This window comes from Ictidomys tridecemlineatus, chromosome 4, assembly GCF_052094955.1.
Source record: "Ictidomys tridecemlineatus isolate mIctTri1 chromosome 4, mIctTri1.hap1, whole genome shotgun sequence".
NCBI lineage: Eukaryota > Metazoa > Chordata > Mammalia > Rodentia > Sciuridae > Ictidomys > Ictidomys tridecemlineatus.
This window is the reverse complement of record NC_135480.1, coordinates 161051969-161070332: the sequence shown is the minus strand read 5'-3', so window position 1 is coordinate 161070332 and position 18364 is coordinate 161051969. Positions and strand designations below refer to the sequence as shown.

At 39.8% G+C, this 18364-nt stretch overlaps 1 protein-coding gene across 4 annotated transcripts in view; it reads left to right on the top strand.

The window, feature by feature from the left end:
- Positions 1 to 18148, top strand: part of Slc24a2 (solute carrier family 24 member 2) — a 214460-nt gene extending 196312 nt beyond the window's left edge. For all 4 annotated transcript variants that reach the window (XM_021733688.3, XM_078047692.1, XM_005335902.5 and 1 more), the window contains 3 exons: positions 1490 to 1579; positions 6011 to 6177; positions 10961 to 18148. In XM_021733688.3, the coding sequence (XP_021589363.1) occupies positions 1490 to 1579; positions 6011 to 6177; positions 10961 to 11210 (507 nt within the window). In that variant the 3' untranslated portion in view covers positions 11211 to 18148. The remainder of the gene's footprint in view (positions 1 to 1489; positions 1580 to 6010; positions 6178 to 10960) is intronic.
- Positions 18149 to 18364: the final 216 nt, after the last annotated feature.

The following is an 18364-nucleotide window of genomic DNA, read 5'->3' as shown; positions in this document are numbered from 1 at the left end:
GAAAAACAATGATTATAAAATTTAAGGACTATGTGAGTGATAACAACATTTACTGAAAACTTGAAATTAATAGAGAACATAAACCTAGTTTGGAGCAATGGAGACTGTTGGAGGGAGATACATGAAAAGGGAGGAACATGGAATGAAATTGACTAGGGGGAGAGACAAGGAAAGGAAACCAGGTAGTACTGGGGACTGCAATGGAGCAGAGGGTGTTTAAGCATATATATTCCATGCATGTATGATTATATCAAAATGAACCCTGCTATCATGTATAACTATAATGCAATAATTAAAACATTTTTTTAAAAAAACCCATGGCAGAAAATGTTCTTTGTAACCACCCCAGGTCAGCCCTTCAGACAATTGACTTACTTTTATCCAGGTCAACTCCAGGATTTGTTTTCTCTGGACAAACTTAGATGACATTATCAAAGTGAAAAAAAAAAAGGAGAGGATTTTTTTCTCAATATGGAAAGCTTTGAAATAAAAAATATTTGATAATAATAGGTGAGAGACTCTCAGACAGCTTCCTGCTGTCTGAGCATGTTTTGAGAGATTCCAAATATTCCACAAAGGGCATCTACAGAACAGTTCAGTGCAAGCCTGGATGTCTGTGTGGTGAGGCCAGGTATGAAACACTGCATTTTGGGTATCTAATTTTTTATTGATGATCCTAGAAAACTTTCAAAGTGCTCAAAATAGAAGCCTGAGATTGTACAAAGTTCAAGGCAAGAAGCAGAACTGGACATTATATAGCTTGGGGTGAGAACAAAACATCCCCAACAACAAGGTCTGACCTGCCCCTGCCCACCAATGGAGATCAGCCCAGTTGGGCATCTCCACCTCTGTCCTCTCCAGCTGACACATGGAGTCCCGTGTCTGGGAAACTGGCCACCACCAGGAATTTATATAAACTACTGTAGTGCCTCCTGGATAGCTTTCCTGATAATAAATGCGACTATAAGATGACCCAGTCTATTTTTAAACATACTGAGCCTTTCCATTTCTTGTTCAATGTCATTAATTGCATAGGTTTTCTGGTATATGGATTATTAGGATACAACATTTGTAAGAAGTAGAAATTGATTCTGATGAACTTGTGAGCAATCTAAAAAGAGGGAAGGAGATGGATGGAGAATATGATGTAGTTAACAGTCAGAAGGAGAGACTGAGAAACCAGGCCTAAGACAGGGTGGGAGCAGAGGGTGTTTAAACATCTAACTGTAGGAACTAATACGTATTCTCTTTAATAAGAGAGTTCCAACCCAGGAACCAGCATTGCAATTATTCCACTTCCACCAATTTCACATTTCCAAGAAAGAATTTTATGCAACTTGAGGAGAGAGAGTTCAGGCCTTCTGACTGCCAGTCTTACCAAAATGAAGGAACTGTGGGGACAGTGTTTGCACAGGTGGTTTTAGCGTTAGACTGTCAGGTCCATCACAATTGGTAGCTCTGACTCTTGCCTCCTCTGGTTGTCTTTCAGTCATCAAGGAAATTTTTTCCCATCACATTCTTTGGCTCCATCACCTGGATTGCAGCCTTCTCTTATTTGATGGTCTGGTGGGCACATCAGGTAAGACCTGGACGGTGATACCCATCTGCTTTATGTCCTCTCAGTCTTGGTTGCCACTTGGTTCATCAATGTGTTTGCTTTCTGAAACTGTCACAACAATATTGAGTGTGACACTGACCAAGTTAAAGATTACAGGACTGAACTTTCCCTCGTCTCTGGACCTTTCCCTGTGGCCTGGAATCAAGTTGGTAGAGCCACTAGAAAGCCACATGAAGGAAGGCAAGCCTGAATGCTTCCTGCCGGAGGCCAAGCCAACCCAGGGCTGAGAGGAAGGTCACATTGTACCTGACTCATGGTATTTATCTTGGGCAAGCCACTCAGCATGGCTCTCACCAGCCTTTCACAGATGACTCTCAAGAAAGGACCTAGAGACTAAATGGCTTCTTTGGGCTTCAGCTAATAAAAATAATATTTTTCAATGTTATCACTTTAAGCTCAGTGCAGTTGCAATGCTTATTACAAAATATGACCTCAGTAACTGTAGTCGAAAAACATGAATGAAAGAATAAAATACAAGGTTTCATGAAGAAACCTTGAAGACCATTATTATATGATGTACTATAAGATGGGCAATTCACATCTCTTTGTCTTTATAACCTTTTTTTATATATTTTTGGGTTGTAGATAAACACACTACCTTTATTCTTCTGTGGTGCTAGGATCGAACCCAGTGCCTCACAGGTGCTAGGCAAGTGCTTTACCACTGAGCTATAGCCCCAGCCCCAGTCTTTATAATCTTGACATTAACCCGTACACAGGTTCAAATCCTATGAAGAAGGCACTATTACTATATACACTGTACAGGTAAATGAGTTAAACTTAAAACTGATAGGAAAATTGGCCAAGGTCACATAGAGAATAAATAGCAGAACTGAGATTCTAACCCAGGACATTCCAGAATTCATCCTTTTAATCTTGATTATATACTACATAAATGCCAAACTGCCCATTTATATTCTTTGCTTAATATAGTCTTAGAATTGTTAACATAAAATCAAACTGCAATTTGAAATAAAATGTGCCAAGAACACATGTTAATAGACTCTTTTAACAAGTGGCATTGGAAAAATCTGATTTCCATGCACCATAATTAATTGACTTTTATCCTTACCTCATATCATATGCAAATAGATCATGGTTCTAAGTTTAAAAGCAAAAATTATCAAATATTTAGAAGAAAATATAGAAAATCTACATAACCTGATTTGATCAGGGTAGGATCCCATCCCTGTGACCTTCAACTTTCCTCTGGCTCTTCATAAATCAGCTTCAGTGATGGGTAACCCAAACATGCTTATGAAGAACAGTTCTTGCCAGGCACACACCTATAATCCCAGCAGCTCAGGAGGCTGAAACAGGAGGATGGCGAGTTTGAAGCCAGCCTCAGCAATGGTGAGGTGCTAAGCAACTCAGTGAGACCCTTCTCCAAATAAAATACAAAATAGGGCTGGAGACGTGGCTCAGTGGCTGAGTGCCCCTGAGTTCAATCCTCAGTGCCCCTCCAAAAAAAAATAGTTCTTCAGTGATATTAGTTCTAGAGCCACCCAGATTCATCAGGGGTTTAATGTATAATGAAAATTCTTATTTGTTAAGAAAATGTCATTATTCACGTGACTTCCCACACTGTGGCTGACCCCAGTAAACTAGCTCTTGTCCATGTTGGGAGAACCCTGATAGCTAGTCTCATAATTTGGAGAGTAAAATAAGTAATGTCTGAGTTATACTAACTGATATTCATTGATCCTTTACTTTATGCCTGACACCATATTGTTTACTTTATAAGCATTATTACGCATAACCATCATAACAACTCTGAGTAGATGCTACTAACACCATGTTACAGATGGAAAAAACTGAGAGCCAGAGAAGGTGGCTCCTGTGCCCTGGAATTACAGTCTAGAATATGCACCCAGGACTTTCTCTGTCCCAAACCACCGCTCTTAAACACACCAGCATACTCCTCATCGATTTCTGGCCCTTCCTATCTATACTAGCACTCAAACTCCAAATACGAATGGTTTTTGAAGCCATCCCTGCTTTAGAATTCTCCCTAAGAATGTAAATTAAAATGTTAAATAAATTAGACCTTTCTTAGTACATCAATCATTTAGTCAGCATCTTCATAGTCTTTGACATTTCACTCTGATTATAACAAAAATAAGACATCAAGGAGAACATTTTGCTCAAATAAGGTACTCTTGTGCAAAATTTTTATTTAACTTTTTCTAAAAGAATCAGTGGGGAAACATGCTATGGAAATAACCTTCATATGTGAATTGATTTGTTCATTTAGCAAACAGGTCTTCGGAGCCTACTATTTACCAGGCTGTGCTCTATAAATTAGGGACATAGAGCCCAAGGATCCTATTGGCAAGGACCTTACTTTCTAATGGGAAGCAGTAAATCTGTGGGCCACAAGCATATAGTAAACTAAGGCAGCTCACCAGTTTCTGAGCAAGCATGACCATTAAAATAAATAAAGCTCTCAACTATGCTTTTAAGCTAATAAGAGCCAAGAAGTTACTTATAAATGAAAAAAAGGAGATTCAGAAGTAAGTATTCTATGTATGTAGGGAAATCAGCTGGGACCAGGTAAGAGCTAACTTTCTAACTAAATTAGAGATTGAACCCATGTCTATAAAGTGTTTTAATAACAAAAATTATTGTTGGGTTGCTAAAGGTAACTGACTTGCTATGGCTGGGAAAGCATAATGCAGTGAGACAGAAAAGCATATTTGGCACTAATTTTGTCTGGGGTGTACGTGCCTAGCATATATTTCAAACCCCAGAGATGGTGTTCAAAATTCAATGACTATAAATTTCTGGACACATATTTTTAAAAGAGGCCATGTAAAAGAACTAGAAGCATTCTCATTGCACAGGTCAAGAAGCCAGAAGTAAGAGGTTTTGTGATTTTTTCCCCAAGTTACACAATTAGGAGTGCTAGAATTAAACACAGGTTTCATTTGTTATGGTTTGGATATGCAGTTTCCCCCAAGAACACATGCATGAGACAATGCCAGAATGTTGAGAGGTGATAGACTATGAGAATTGGAACCTAAGCAATGGATGAATCCACTTGAATGGATTAACTGGGTGGTAATTATAGGCAGGTAGGGTGTAGCTGGAAGAAATGGGTCACTGGGGCATGACTTTGGGGTTTATATTTTGTCCTTAGTGAGCAGAGCTCTCTCTGCTTCCTCACTGTCATATTCTGAGCTGCTTTCCTCTGCCATGCTTTTCGGCCACGATATTCTTCATCACTTTGGGTGCAGAGCTATGGAATCAGTTGACCTTGGACAAAACCTCTGAAACTGTGAGCCAAAATAAACTTAAAAAATAAAAAAAAGTAGAAGAAGTGAGTATTCTATTCCCTGAAGACCTTTATCATTATCCTTAAACTTTTTCAAAAAAAAAAAAAAAAAACCTCTGGATGTCATCAAGTTGGCTGCTGGAGCCCAAATGGAAAGCATTATGTAGATTTTCAGAACTGCAACTCGTCAACGCCAGAAAATACTTTCAATATTTGTATAAGTCCCAACAAGACAAGTTGCTCAAAAGAATGGAAGAGCTTCTGAGGCTAGAACAACCCTCCCCAAAGAAATATCAGTCTTAAAAGACAAAGACCATAAGAAAATGTAATTGCTGTGAACTCCATTTCACTTTTTGATAGTGATGTATACTTATGAAGGGATTTTCCACAGATTATCATTCAGTTCCCACAACCCCCTTGTTAATGCAGATATTATCAACACCACTTTATCGGGTAAGAAAGCAAGAACGGAAGACACTGTACAATGAAACAGTTAGCAGTGGATTAAGCACTTAACAGATACCAAACCAGACCTTGGGCCAAGGTCCTCTGATTCCTTGGCTCTTGCCTCTACACAGCAGCTTTGCTTTTTCATATTACCAAACCTGAACGCACGCCAAATCAATTTTCCTGTGGAAATGGTGGAATCCAAAAATGTTTGAGTGGTACAGACAATAAGAGATATTAAAGGAAAACAAATGGAACACTGAGTGTCTGTCCCTCATCTTTGATGGTAAATTGAAGGGCACATTCCAGGACTTGGTGCTGCTTGGCCCTGGGTTCAATAGTCCAGTTGGCTTGCATAACTCAAATCTTGCAGAATCCCTGCCTCGGTTTTAGGAAACACCATATGGTAGCTTCACTCAAGCCCTCTGTGGCTCTTTTTTATTTGAGATTATCTGCTTAATCTTCACGTAAATTGCTGATCTCTTGAGTCTGAATGTCATAAAAATATAAACTCCTCTATGGCAATGATTGTAGTTCATTCATCTTTGTTATCTCAGCCCTCAGCACAACACAGAGAAGGAACTCATTAAAATGGGTTGTGGTGAAATGTTTGTGGTTAGGATGGTTTTGTGACTTGCAACACTTACGTTTTCCCCTGTCCTGACGTATAGGTTGGAGAGACCATCGGCATTAGTGAAGAGATTATGGGTCTGACCATCCTGGCTGCTGGGACTTCCATCCCTGATCTTATCACCAGTGTCATCGTGGCTCGGAAAGGGCTAGGAGACATGGCTGTATCCAGCTCCGTTGGAAGTAATATTTTTGACATCACCGTAGGGTAAGTGAGAGCTACATAAAAGTACATACGAGCTCCATCATTGACTTTGTCTTCCAAGAGTCTGTAAAGACATGACCAGGCTCTCTGAGCCCAAAATTCAGCAGTACCAACAGAAAACAAAGGCTTGGGAGAACCATTCAGTTTCACCAACTCTATTTTTCAGAGAACTTAATGAAGAGTAAGACATTCCTAGATAAGCAGAAACACATATCTGCATTTAGAATTAATGTTTTAGAAAATATTTTAGGAGAATTCCACTTATTTAACTGTAGTCACCACATATTATGAATCTTCAGAATTCAGACAAGACTTCGATGCTCTGATAGTTTCACGTTGGTTTTGTTCCATATTCTAGTTAATATCCCTGACCAGCCTCAGGCAAGATTTGGATTTTAAGACAGATTGGGATGAGCAGAGACAGCACAAACATCCCATTTCCTCGGAAAATGTTGGCAGCCTTGGTGTTTTCATTGGTTTACCTGTGCCCGTGATGATAGTCTAGGTTTTTTGGAAGTAGGAAAATGAAGGGTTTTTTTCCTTACAATTAAGTGCACCAGAGTTCTAGGTATGAATAATCTCTATAGTAAGCCAAATTGAGAGGAGTGATATTATCTCTCCCATCACATTAACTTATCAACAGTAAAAGTAGGCTCACTCATGACCCTGAATGGCAGTCCCCCGAGAAAGAAAGACACAGGATTTTATCCTTATGTTCCCAGAAGAGCAGGGCTCTTAACACTTGAGTTTGGAAATCCAATGAAATGCATCTATGTTCTCTTTAAGTATCTTGAATATTGTTGTCTTCTACCTTTTCATTACAAAACACATATTTATCATTTTTCATACAATGTCCACCATGTATACTATTCATACATTTTTTTCCATTTAAGACAATGATCATGGAGTTATATATTAGCATCCCCATTCCTCAGATATGGATACTGAAAGGCACAGAGTTCACACAACTGGTAAATGCAGAAGCTGGGATTTGAGGGGGGAAATAAATCCTGTCCACCACACTGTCTGTTCATAAAACCCTACCCTGGGTCTCCACTGTCTGCAACTCCAGTGAGTCCCAATGTGCCCTCACCTGTGAAACTTCCCTCTTCTGCCCACCCTGCTTCTCTACCTGGAAAGCTCTCTTAACCTTTCCAGTATCAGCTCAAATCCTTATTTCTCTAATCCCTGTGGGTCTGAGCTAGGGCTCTTACTCCCATAGATCCTCTGCACATCGGAGTGTCTGCCCACAAGCCTGCAGACTTCCCAAGGGCAAGCACTCACCAAAGCCTAGCACATCCCCGACTGCATGGTAGTGGCTTAACAAATGCTTATGGAACGGACAGAAGGACTGACAGATGGATGCCTTCAAAGTTACATGCCTTAAAGGAAATTATCCTAATGTAAAGAATACCTCTTTGCTCTGTTGGCTACACATTCAGAATAGCCTTTTTGTCAATGTTTGTCTAAAAAAAAATAAAAGGAAGAAGAGAGAGAGAGAAAGTTCTTTGTAGCGTAAAAAGAAAATCCTATAAGCTAAGAAAAGTTAGGTATTCAGTTAGCATCTTTGCCATGTGTTTGAAAAATAACTATTCTAGTAAAGTTGCAAGACACTCCTTGTTCATTGGTCTAAAATTACATATAGATCATAACAACAAATGAGAGTCTAAAGAAAAGTACCACCTAACCTACTAAAACACAGTTTATTTTTCTAATGTTCTTTCAAATATTTTGGTTTTCTTAGTGAACAGTCAGTTTTGTCCTCCTATAGGGCTTTTATGTTTTTCATCCGAAGCCATGTGTACATAGCAAAAAGAGACATTTATTACTAAAAATTAGTAAATTATGTGACCTATTTTCTAAGTGTTTTTAAACCTCCAAATATTCCATCCTGTTGCTTTCAGTTTAACCATTATCCTTTAAAAGAATCTTTTTATATTTTTTTAGATTTCTTGTTATGCAGAAAATCTCTCTCTTTTAATTATTTTATTAGGATAAATGCCTTTAAGCCATATAATGGATTAAATATTTTTAACATTAAAATGACTATGATATATTTTATATATTTCTTTTCCAAAAGCTTCTTTCCTAAGGTTTATACCAATGTATGTCATTGCCAATATATTAAGTGATATCATTAGCAAAAATATTGAGTGTAAAAGTTTCTGCATAGTATTACCTGCATTTTCTATTTGCTCATAGAATAATGCATAAAGGATTTAGATATAAACATCAGTGAAAATTCACCGACATTTTAAAATGTGTATATTTTATGCAAATAAAATTGCATTGCTATTTTTATGTAAATCTTTCATTCTAAATTTAAATTACACATAAGATTCTGAGTTTGCTAGCACTGCAATTAATAAGTAAAGCCTAAATTTAAAGTTATTTCATGAATATTTTCTGTATCACTATAAACTTGTGATTTTAAATAGCCATATAACATTACATTGACTTACATTGATTTACTATTTGGCTAGTTTCCCATTGGAAGTTTTAAGATGATATCCTCGATTTTTTACTACTCAAATAACACTGAAATGATCATTTTTCTGAATCAAGTTGTATCTGCATTTCAAATTATTATGAAAAATGTCATTTTCCCCCAAAGGGTGTTTACAAACTATTTATTGTGCTGTCAGCTCAACTTCACCAGAACTGGATGTCTGGTGTATATGTGTGTGTGTGTGTGTGTGTGTGTGTGTGTGTGTGTGTGTGTATTTAAACATACATGTATTTGTCTAGTGTGTTAGTCAACTTTTTGTCACTGTGAAAAATACCTAAGGTAATCAACTTAAAAGGAAGAAAGGTTTATTTTGTCCAACAGTTTTAGAGGTTTCAGTCCATGGTCTCTGTTGCTTGAGCCTGTAGCTACATGATTATGATATTCATTGGCCAGGAAACAAAAAGAAAAAGAGGGAAGGACTGGGTCCTCATATTCCCCTTCAAGAGCCCACCCTGCCATGGTCTAAAACCCTTCTACTAGGTCCCTCTTCCTAAGGTTCCACCACCTCCCCATAGTGTCATAGGCTTGGGAGCAAGCTTTCAACATAAGTGCTTTGGGGGTACAATTCAGGATTCAAACTACAACATCTGGTTTAATAAGAGTATAATGGTTTAGGGTCTTTCTCTTCAAAAGGCATGGGAAATGTGGAAGAAGAACTCACCAGGATGAGTTCACCAACATTGTCAGGCCCTCCCCTCCCAGTTTCTGACTTTCCATTGCTGAACCCAGGATCCCAAGGCTGCCCTCTCCTGTCAAGTACTGGAATTTCACCTTGTTCCAGGCTGCCCCCTGGGGAACCTCAACCCAACAGGGTTCACTGAAGTGAGCACTCCTGGCCAGAGAAAAGTGCCTGTACTGATCACCACCAGGCCATCACATCAGTCACTTCAGCATTACCCTGCTTAAGATATGCACCCAGGTGGGGGCCTGCTAGTGTCAAGCCCTGGTGATTCAAAGATGCAGTGCTTGGGCTCTGCTCTTACACACTCTCCAGCAGAGGAGGCAGATGCATAATTTGCCTTTTCGCCCTCATTATTTCTCTCACAAACTATTTGCTTTTTTCTTTGGAGCACTTCATGTTTCAAAAGGGCAGCTCCTCTTCCATACCCCTGAGACCAGGTCAAAACTCAACTTTCTTTGGCCATACAGAAGGTACAGCCAGCTGAATCAGTTTCTCCCCAGCCAACATTCCATCATTACACTCAGTGGGAAGAACCAGCTGCATTTCACCCAGCCACCTGCAGATGCCCAGGCCACTTGGGTTTGATATTTTCAGCCATGTTCCCCTCCCAGAGAGTCCTACCATCAACAACCATAATTCCTAGCAATTGTTTTTCCTGATGTGTTTTAGAATCACCACTCAGGAAGGGAAACAAAAGATGTTATTAGATTTTAAAAATCAAATGTAAAGGTAGAAAACATGTTTAGAAATACACAATAAAGTTTTTTTAAACTTTATAAATGTAAGATAATTATATTCTTCAGATTTTTCAGAAAGACCAATTTTTTAAATCAAAAAGAAGATCAGTATCCTTTCCAGGATAAACTTTAGAATTCTATACCCTATCATGGCCCTCACCATCATCATGGTTTTTTGTTGTTATTGTTTTGGTTTTTGTTTTTTATTGTTGTTATTTGGTTGGGTTTTAAACCCAGGGGTATTTAGCCATTGAGACACATCTCCAGCCATTATTATTTTTTATTTTGAGACAGGGTCTCACTAAATTGCTCAGGGCCTTACTAAGTTGCTGGGGCTGGCTTTGAACTTGCAACCCTCCTGCCTCAGCCTCCTGAGGCTTTGGGATTACAGGTGTACGCCACCACGCCCAGCATCATGTAATTTTACTTGCTTTTAAATTGTTAAGTCATTGTTATTCTTTATCTCCATTTTTTAAAAATAATGTTTTCCATTTTTTACCATCAATTTCTATGCCTTCTCTCCGTTTGTCGCCTTCTCCCCTCACCCTGTACAAATCCTCCAGTTCACCTTTTTATGGCTGAGAGCAAAATTTTTTACTCTTCATTAGGAAGAAAACAAAAAAATTTCAAATCAAATTCAGAAAACACCTACAAGAATCATGTCTTTGATATTGCTTCACTGTAGGACCAATCTCTGGTCTCCCTAATTTGGTCAGGAAATAGATAAACATTTTCAAATTTTACCTGATTTCCTTATGTGATCTCATGACACTCTTTTCAGGGGTAGATTTGTCCTCGAGCACCTTCTCAACATGCCTGACTGCCTGCTCTCCCCTGCTCTTCCTTTCTTCCTCCCAGGCTCCCACTGCCCTGGCTCCTGTACACCGTCATTCACAGATTCCAGCCAGTGGCTGTCAGCAGCAATGGCCTCTTCTGTGCCATTGTCCTCCTCTTCATCATGCTGCTCTTCGTCATTCTTTCCATTGCCCTCTGCAAATGGCGGATGAACAAAGTGCTGGGCTTCATCATGTTTGGCCTCTACTTCGTGTTCCTGGTGATCAGCGTCCTCCTAGAAGACAGAATTCTCATGTGTCCCGTCTCCATCTAGCGGAAAAGCCATATCGTGGACCAACAGCGTGGATGGTCCCTTCCTGCTCTGGGCTCTAGGCTCCTTGGCCTCCTGAGAAGAGGCAGCTGGCACACAGCCCCAGCCAAGTGTCCCTCCTTGGTGGATTGGAGGAGGGATGGATTCACATGGGACCCTTCACTTCACAGGCTCTTCACCCTTGCCTACAGAAATGACTCCACGTAAGAGACAAAAAGAACCGTGACCATGGGGCATCCCTCCATTCACCACTGACAGGTACTCCTCGCTGGCCGGAGGTACATTTGTTGAAAGGAAGCAAACAAGGACAGAGGCTATATATACACCTATAAAGTATACATATTATAAATATACACACACGAGCACACAAATCCTGCCTGTTCCTGTATTATTCCTCTCTTTGCATACCTATAGATTAATACATAACTGTACACAAACACAAAGAAAGAAAAATTATATAAATATATATATATATACAAAGTCATATATATATATATATACATGTAAGTACAAATGCATCTTTTCAGGGATAGCTCTAGTATATTTATAGTACCTTTTTGAAGAGGGGCATCAACCTTCAACCTTCAGACTGGACTTTACCTCTAGGTGCAAGAGGTGATCTAATGGAATCCACAGACAAAGGTGGTGTTGCTGTCACCTTCAGCCTATGTTCGATTTACCGGGATCCTGCCTAACAAGGTGGATGGTTTAGGAAAATTGCTTGTAGGGAGGAGGGCTTAACAGAGAGAGTCTGGAGGAGCCACGAGTTGAGCCCTCCAAACCATTTGCACTAATCATACAGGGAAGACTGTTCTGCGTACCCATATTGAGTGCTTAAGCCAGACGGAGATAAAACCAAGACTGGGTGAATACTGGTTTGGGGACAGGAGGGAGGTGACTAGGGTTGGGTTGTTTTGTTTTGTTGTTTTCTGATATTGCCCCAGCATGCAAGTAGAAAATATGACTGCAGACCAAATTAGTGCTTTTCTAGGACAGCAAAACTACATAAACTGAACTTATATTGTTCCAATGCATGTCCCATTATCATCGAAAGAAGGAGGGCAGTTTTAGCTGTGATTACCATTTAGACATATTTTGATGCTAAGGGCTCACATATAAGTCAAACACCTGCCAGGAGAGCCTTGATGTGTGATAAGAAACACCATCCAGTAGAGGTGCTCAGCGGGACTTGCCACCTAATGGGAATGTAAGGGCATCATGACTCCTTAAATCATTATCCAATGTGATCATAAAGGGCTTCAGTGTCTAAGAATCATTATTCCCAATAGATCTAAATCAACTCTGATCAACACTACTTGGCTGGAGGCAGCTTTGAGGTGTTTGCAAAGGCATTTGCACACTTGGTGCACCCCAGGTAGATTTCTGGGTTCTATTTCAAGGATTTGGTTAAAGCCTGTGCAATGTCTATGTCTCTCCTCCCATCAGGACCCCAGATGGGACTTTTTCTAGTTTTTAAAGTACACTGAAGACTATATTCCACAGTTTCTTCAACCCAGTCACCTCGAGTTTTTATTTTCTGATTTTGCTCAACTTTACCTGGAATTTTTTTTTTCATTTTATTCATTCAATGTCCCCAAGTTCTATTTGCCACCTTGTATGATTTCTCAGGTCTATTTCATTAGAAAATAAGACTAGTGGGGGGATGGGGTTAAACTAAATTGATGAAAAATATGTAGAATCTTTCATTTCCCCAAGTCGTGATTTCCTTAAAATCATTTGCAAAAGTAAACAGAGGATGGTCCATCATTCTGTGCCCAGCCTACATGAATGTCGACACACATCATACATGGGCCTCTTCACCACACATGTTCATGTCTTCAGCTTGTGGTGTGCCTGAGGCTTGCTCTGATTGTGCTGTGTTGTTCCTCTTGACAAGGGAAGATAGGATGCAGAACATATAGTTGAAGATAAAGGTCAAGTGACCCAAGAGTGCAGGCAAGGTCAGTCCTTTCTCCCCCAAAACTTTAGCTCACTCCGTAAAGCATCAGCAAGCAGTACCCATCATGGCTTTTCCCCCACAAGTAAATAAGTACTGAAAAATGAAGCCCCTCTGAGAAAACAAGAATTCAAGGTGACTGCCCCCCAGGCTTGTTTTCAGATCTCTCCAGCTTTGCAAAGTGGAATTTTCTAATGTGTGAAGGAAACCTGCATCTTGTTCAAGGGCAAGACTTTGTACTTAGAGTGAAAGAGAATGAGGAAGTCATTTTTCTTGTGTGTTACTTGAAGGGAGCATAGGTGGTTATTGTGTGAATTCTATATTCTTGACCAATTTGTTGTTTGAAAGGCTTAAATAGGTGACCTTGACAAAATGACAGGTAGAATATACAAAATAAGAAAGGTTGCAGGAGGTCAGGTGTAGCCCTGCTCTTATTCCAGCACTTCCTGATCCTCCCCTTCCTCCTCACTCTTCCCATTCATTCCCAGCTCACAGTGAAGACTTGTCCAAGCAACCAGGAAATATTTTACTCACCTAAGAGCTGGGAATGCACTTTACAGGGAGTGTTGTAGTTTTTAATGAAAAAAATGCTTTTGAGAAGACAACATTTCCAAGCCTGGTTCCCACTTCAATGGCATGTGCTAGGCATGACTATGACAGCAGTGTCCCCCTAAGTGGCACACAGGCACCTTCCAGTGCTTGCCCTGGCTTTCCCTTCATTGCTGCGTCTGTGAATAAGTGGTTATGTGTTGGCCTACACTCATTCACATAATTAAAAGAAAACTTTCCACATTATGATTTCCAGAGTAGGTCATCTCTAGCCCCTTTTCTGTATGCCTCTGTGTGTGTATGCATGTGCATGAATGTGTGTGTGGTGTGTGTGTGTGTGTGTGTGTGTGTGTGTGTGAGAGAGAGAGAGAGAGAGAGAGAGAGAGAGAGAGAGAGAGAGACCCAATCACATTAGAATTCAAAAGCAAGGAGTATCGAGTTTGCCAAAGTCAAAGTCAAAGAAAAGTACAGTCCCAACCAAAGGGAGCATTTCTTCCTGATCTCATAAGATGGTTTTCTTCCATGCGTATATACATACAAACACACACATAAACACCTGTATTTCCCCACCCCCAGAATATAGATGTTTCAGCCTTAAGAAACTGCCCAGTCTTATTCTTCCACCTTTGCTTTTTCTAGTACTGGGGATCAAGCCCAGAGCCTCTCATGCAGATACTCGACCATTTGAGCTATAGCCCCAGCCCCAGCCATATCTTTAATGCTGACATAGAAGCAAAGAATATACAACAGGAAGCACAGAAGAAACTGTTAGACTGCAGTACTCTCTTTACTTCTTTGGAGCAGAGTATAAAATAGTATCCAAAGTTCAAGCCAACTTTTTACTACTTGATTTAAAATAAATGAGTTACACCCAAATGGTTCCATTTGGTTCATAGCACACCAAGCAGGTCTTGCTTGCTGTCACCTCCCCGATAGCCCTAGTCAGCCGAGAAGAACCCAGCAACTTGCATCAAACCAAGAGTTCTAAAACGGAAACTTCTGAATTGCATTTGATTTTGCACATGACATATCCAGCTGCCCTCTGGACCTGACCAGTTCCTAGGGAACTGAAACACAAGATTAAACAGTGTCACTCAGGACCTAAACTGAGTCAGGCAATGACAGATGGGGAAGACAGAACACATGCACAGGGACCATCCAGTAGGATTGTTAATTAGTTCAAAAGATACAGCAGAATATCTTAAATCCTTGCTCAAAAGATCATAAAGAGAAGCAGGCATTGTTTAATATTCAGAAAAAAAAATGCTTTGTGAGGTGTCACCTGACAGGGGCCATTATAATATCTTTTATACAGGAGGCATAAATCAGGTGATTTGGAGCCATTTCAGTAAAACACAGCTGTTTCAGTGATTAGACTTTTGATAATGCTAACAGACAGAGAGTTGGCAATCTCCCTAGCATTGTTCCCATCTTTTAAACGCCTCTAAAACAGCGAGATTCCTATAAAGGGAAGCCCACCATCCCAGACCACCTTAACAGAAAGTTGATCAAGGAAAAGACAACCTGTAGAGCTGCTGGCCAGATAGTGTTGAAGACAATAGGACTTGAGTTAAATGCTCTGTTGAAATTTCTACATTGAAAGTGTCTGTCATGGGTCTGATGGCCTGTCTGAATGTAAGCATTTCAGAAAATTCTAGTATGCTTTCTTCCCCACATACACACACACACACACACACACACACACACACATGATTACGTGGATGCTATGCTTCCTTAACCCCAGACAGATTGTTACTTTAATAAATAAGTGGTCATATCACAGGTGGCAGCTCTGTTCCAGAAAATAAATAAATAAATAAATAAATAAATAAATAAATAAATAAATAAATAAATAAAAGCTGTTCTTAGGGTGATTTCTGAGAAAGTGTGCTATAGAAGCTAATCCAGATCTTACATAACCACATGGCTTTTTAAAAGATACATCCTCAACCCCTAAACAATATTATCTTCAATCAGCAGTAAGGCATTGGCAATGAGGTAGTTGGTTATCATATATATGTGATCACACACACACACACACACACACATGGGAGAAAGGAGAAATTAATCTACTTTTACTAGAATTCCTAAGAAAGAAAGCATCGCATTGAAACACATCCTTATGTGGTTTAAAATAACAAATATCAGGCTTTTAAAACAATTACAAGAGCCCTTATGTATACACAGTTCTAGATTTTTTTTATCCCTTCTCAAGATGCCTTGGGAGAAGAAAGATAATTGTATTTCTGATCCACTGTCCATTTAAATTTAGCTCCCTGTCTCTGTATCTTTGTGTTTTCTTTTTAATTTTGCAGGCTCATATTCTTTAAAATATATAGCAAACCGAAAAAGCAATAAAGGAAATATAGCCAGCTCAACTTCATTACTTCTTACTATACCACTGCAATATTTCTTTCACCTCCCCAGGCACTTTGGAAGGCACAGGCTGCAATGCCTAATCAACAGGAGAACAGAGACCTACAAAAGCTATAGGTGTGCTCCTGTTGGCTACAAACAGAAATAATGTGGTTTCCCCTTTTCCCAAAACAACTTGAGCACAGCCATTGTAGTTTCCTTCCTCACATGTGGATCATCAGCCTTGCTCCATACCACCTGGATTCCCAGAGGTCTCTAATCTGGTTAGTGACTTTTCTTAAGAAAGAGTGAGAGAGAGCCACAAAGAAGAAAAGAATCCATTACTCAGCCATGTTTAGAAAGACCAAGGTGGCCTTGCAATTCTGATAGGCTAGGTTCAAACTAGTGTACGAATGGTGAGTGACTGTATGGAGCACCATATGATCTGAGCCAATGCTCTTTTACTAAATTTTGACAGACTGGAAAACCTAAAAGAGTTTGTTTTTAAGCAGATAAATAAGTCTGAAAGAGTGCCATGGAGTTTGCATAGGCTCACACCAAAGATTTAATTCCATTTAAGAGAGTTTGTTCAGCCTATTGGCCTGACCCAAAGGACAGCATCCCCCCTACACACTCTCACACAGACCCCTAAGGGATCCTAGCAGAGATGTTCCTGGTGTAACCAAGCTCAATGTTAACAACCTTCAGTGTCAGAAAAGTCTTCTTTCAGGTTAACCCCGGCCCCTACAGTTGATGACTTCATTTAATTTTCTTTCTGGGAGAAAATGCATATGGGAATTCTGCATTCTTTACCCCTGACATATTTGGAAGTCACCACAATGTGACCCTTTACCTCTTTTCATCAGAAGTCTCCTTAGTTTGATATTTCAGAGTCTTTTTTAAATGCTCTTAATCATTCCCACTTCACCTTTACTAAGACTTTTTAAAGGCTTTATATTGCTCTTGGATTATGGTACCTTATGACTAATCATGACATGAGTATAAGTCTGAACAGTGCTGACAGTTCCAGCCTGGAACTCAATGCCTTGCTCCCTTGTTATGCACACTCTGTTGTTCTTCCCTTTTAAAAAGTCATCCTTCGTTGCTAATTCACATTAATCTTGTGTTCTCTGTGGCCCCCTCTCTCTCTTCTGAGACATTTAGATGAAGCCAGTGGCATTTTTCAGCTTGTCCAAAGCATTTGCACAGGCCTTTGCCCACTGTGAGAGTCTCTAGTTGGCCTTATTGAGGTCTCAGCCTGCTTATTTCCAACCCCACTTTCAATTCTCAAGTCCAGGTTGGACCCAGTGCTTATACCCCTGCAAGGTTCTTACCACCAGCCTCCCAGTGTGCTTATGCTTGGCAAATTGGGCATTTTCTCCTCCTCCTCCTCCTCATTGATAGGAAGATTCAGAAATGCTAGACCTCTGCTCCCAACCTTTTTTTCACATAATTGACTACTTGCTGGGGGGGGGGGGGATCCTTTCTAACTGCTACTAAAATATGGATAGAATCCACAACCACAGGAGAAGAGAGCAGTAGAAATAACTGTAGAGCACCAGAGAGTCTTGCTTATCACAAGCACAATAGGCAGTGGTTCTCCAGGGACTAGTCTGAGCACTGGGCATAGCTTACAAACTCTGCTTTCAAGCCCACCATCCCTCACTCACAAAGAACGCAGCATAGGAGAGACACCACTCAAGATCATTCCAAAACTCTGGGCTTGTGTTTGCCTGCTTTGATTTTCCAAGAAGAGTTAAAATTTTCATTCTAAATAGTAAGTCAGAGCTTACCCATCTGTACTGCAGTGAGCCTACTTCCTCGTGTGGTAGAATGGATAGGAACTGTAAGGTCGCTGACAGGTGTCCTGGCCTAGAAAAATGGTCTAAAATTCACTGTAAGAATGGGACTATACTCCTGCAGTCTTATATTTTGGGTTGTGTATTTCTTCATAATGGATCTATAAGTAACTAAGGCCTTGGGGATCAATGGTTCTCTCAAACTCTCAGCTAACCAAAAGAGAATGCTAATTTTTTAAAATAATGTCACATACACACACACACACACACACACACACACACACAAGAGAATAGAAAAGAAAAAAGTGAAATAAGTCTAAATCCTTGAATAATATAAAGAATAAAATTGCATGCACAAATTAAGAGTAGATAAATCCTTTGCCATTTAATTAAACAAATCTCCAATTCTTCTCATCAGGATAAAACTGAAGGACAATGGATGCCTTTTGGGTTTTTTAATTTTTTTAATATTGCACTTTATGGTACTTCATAAGAGA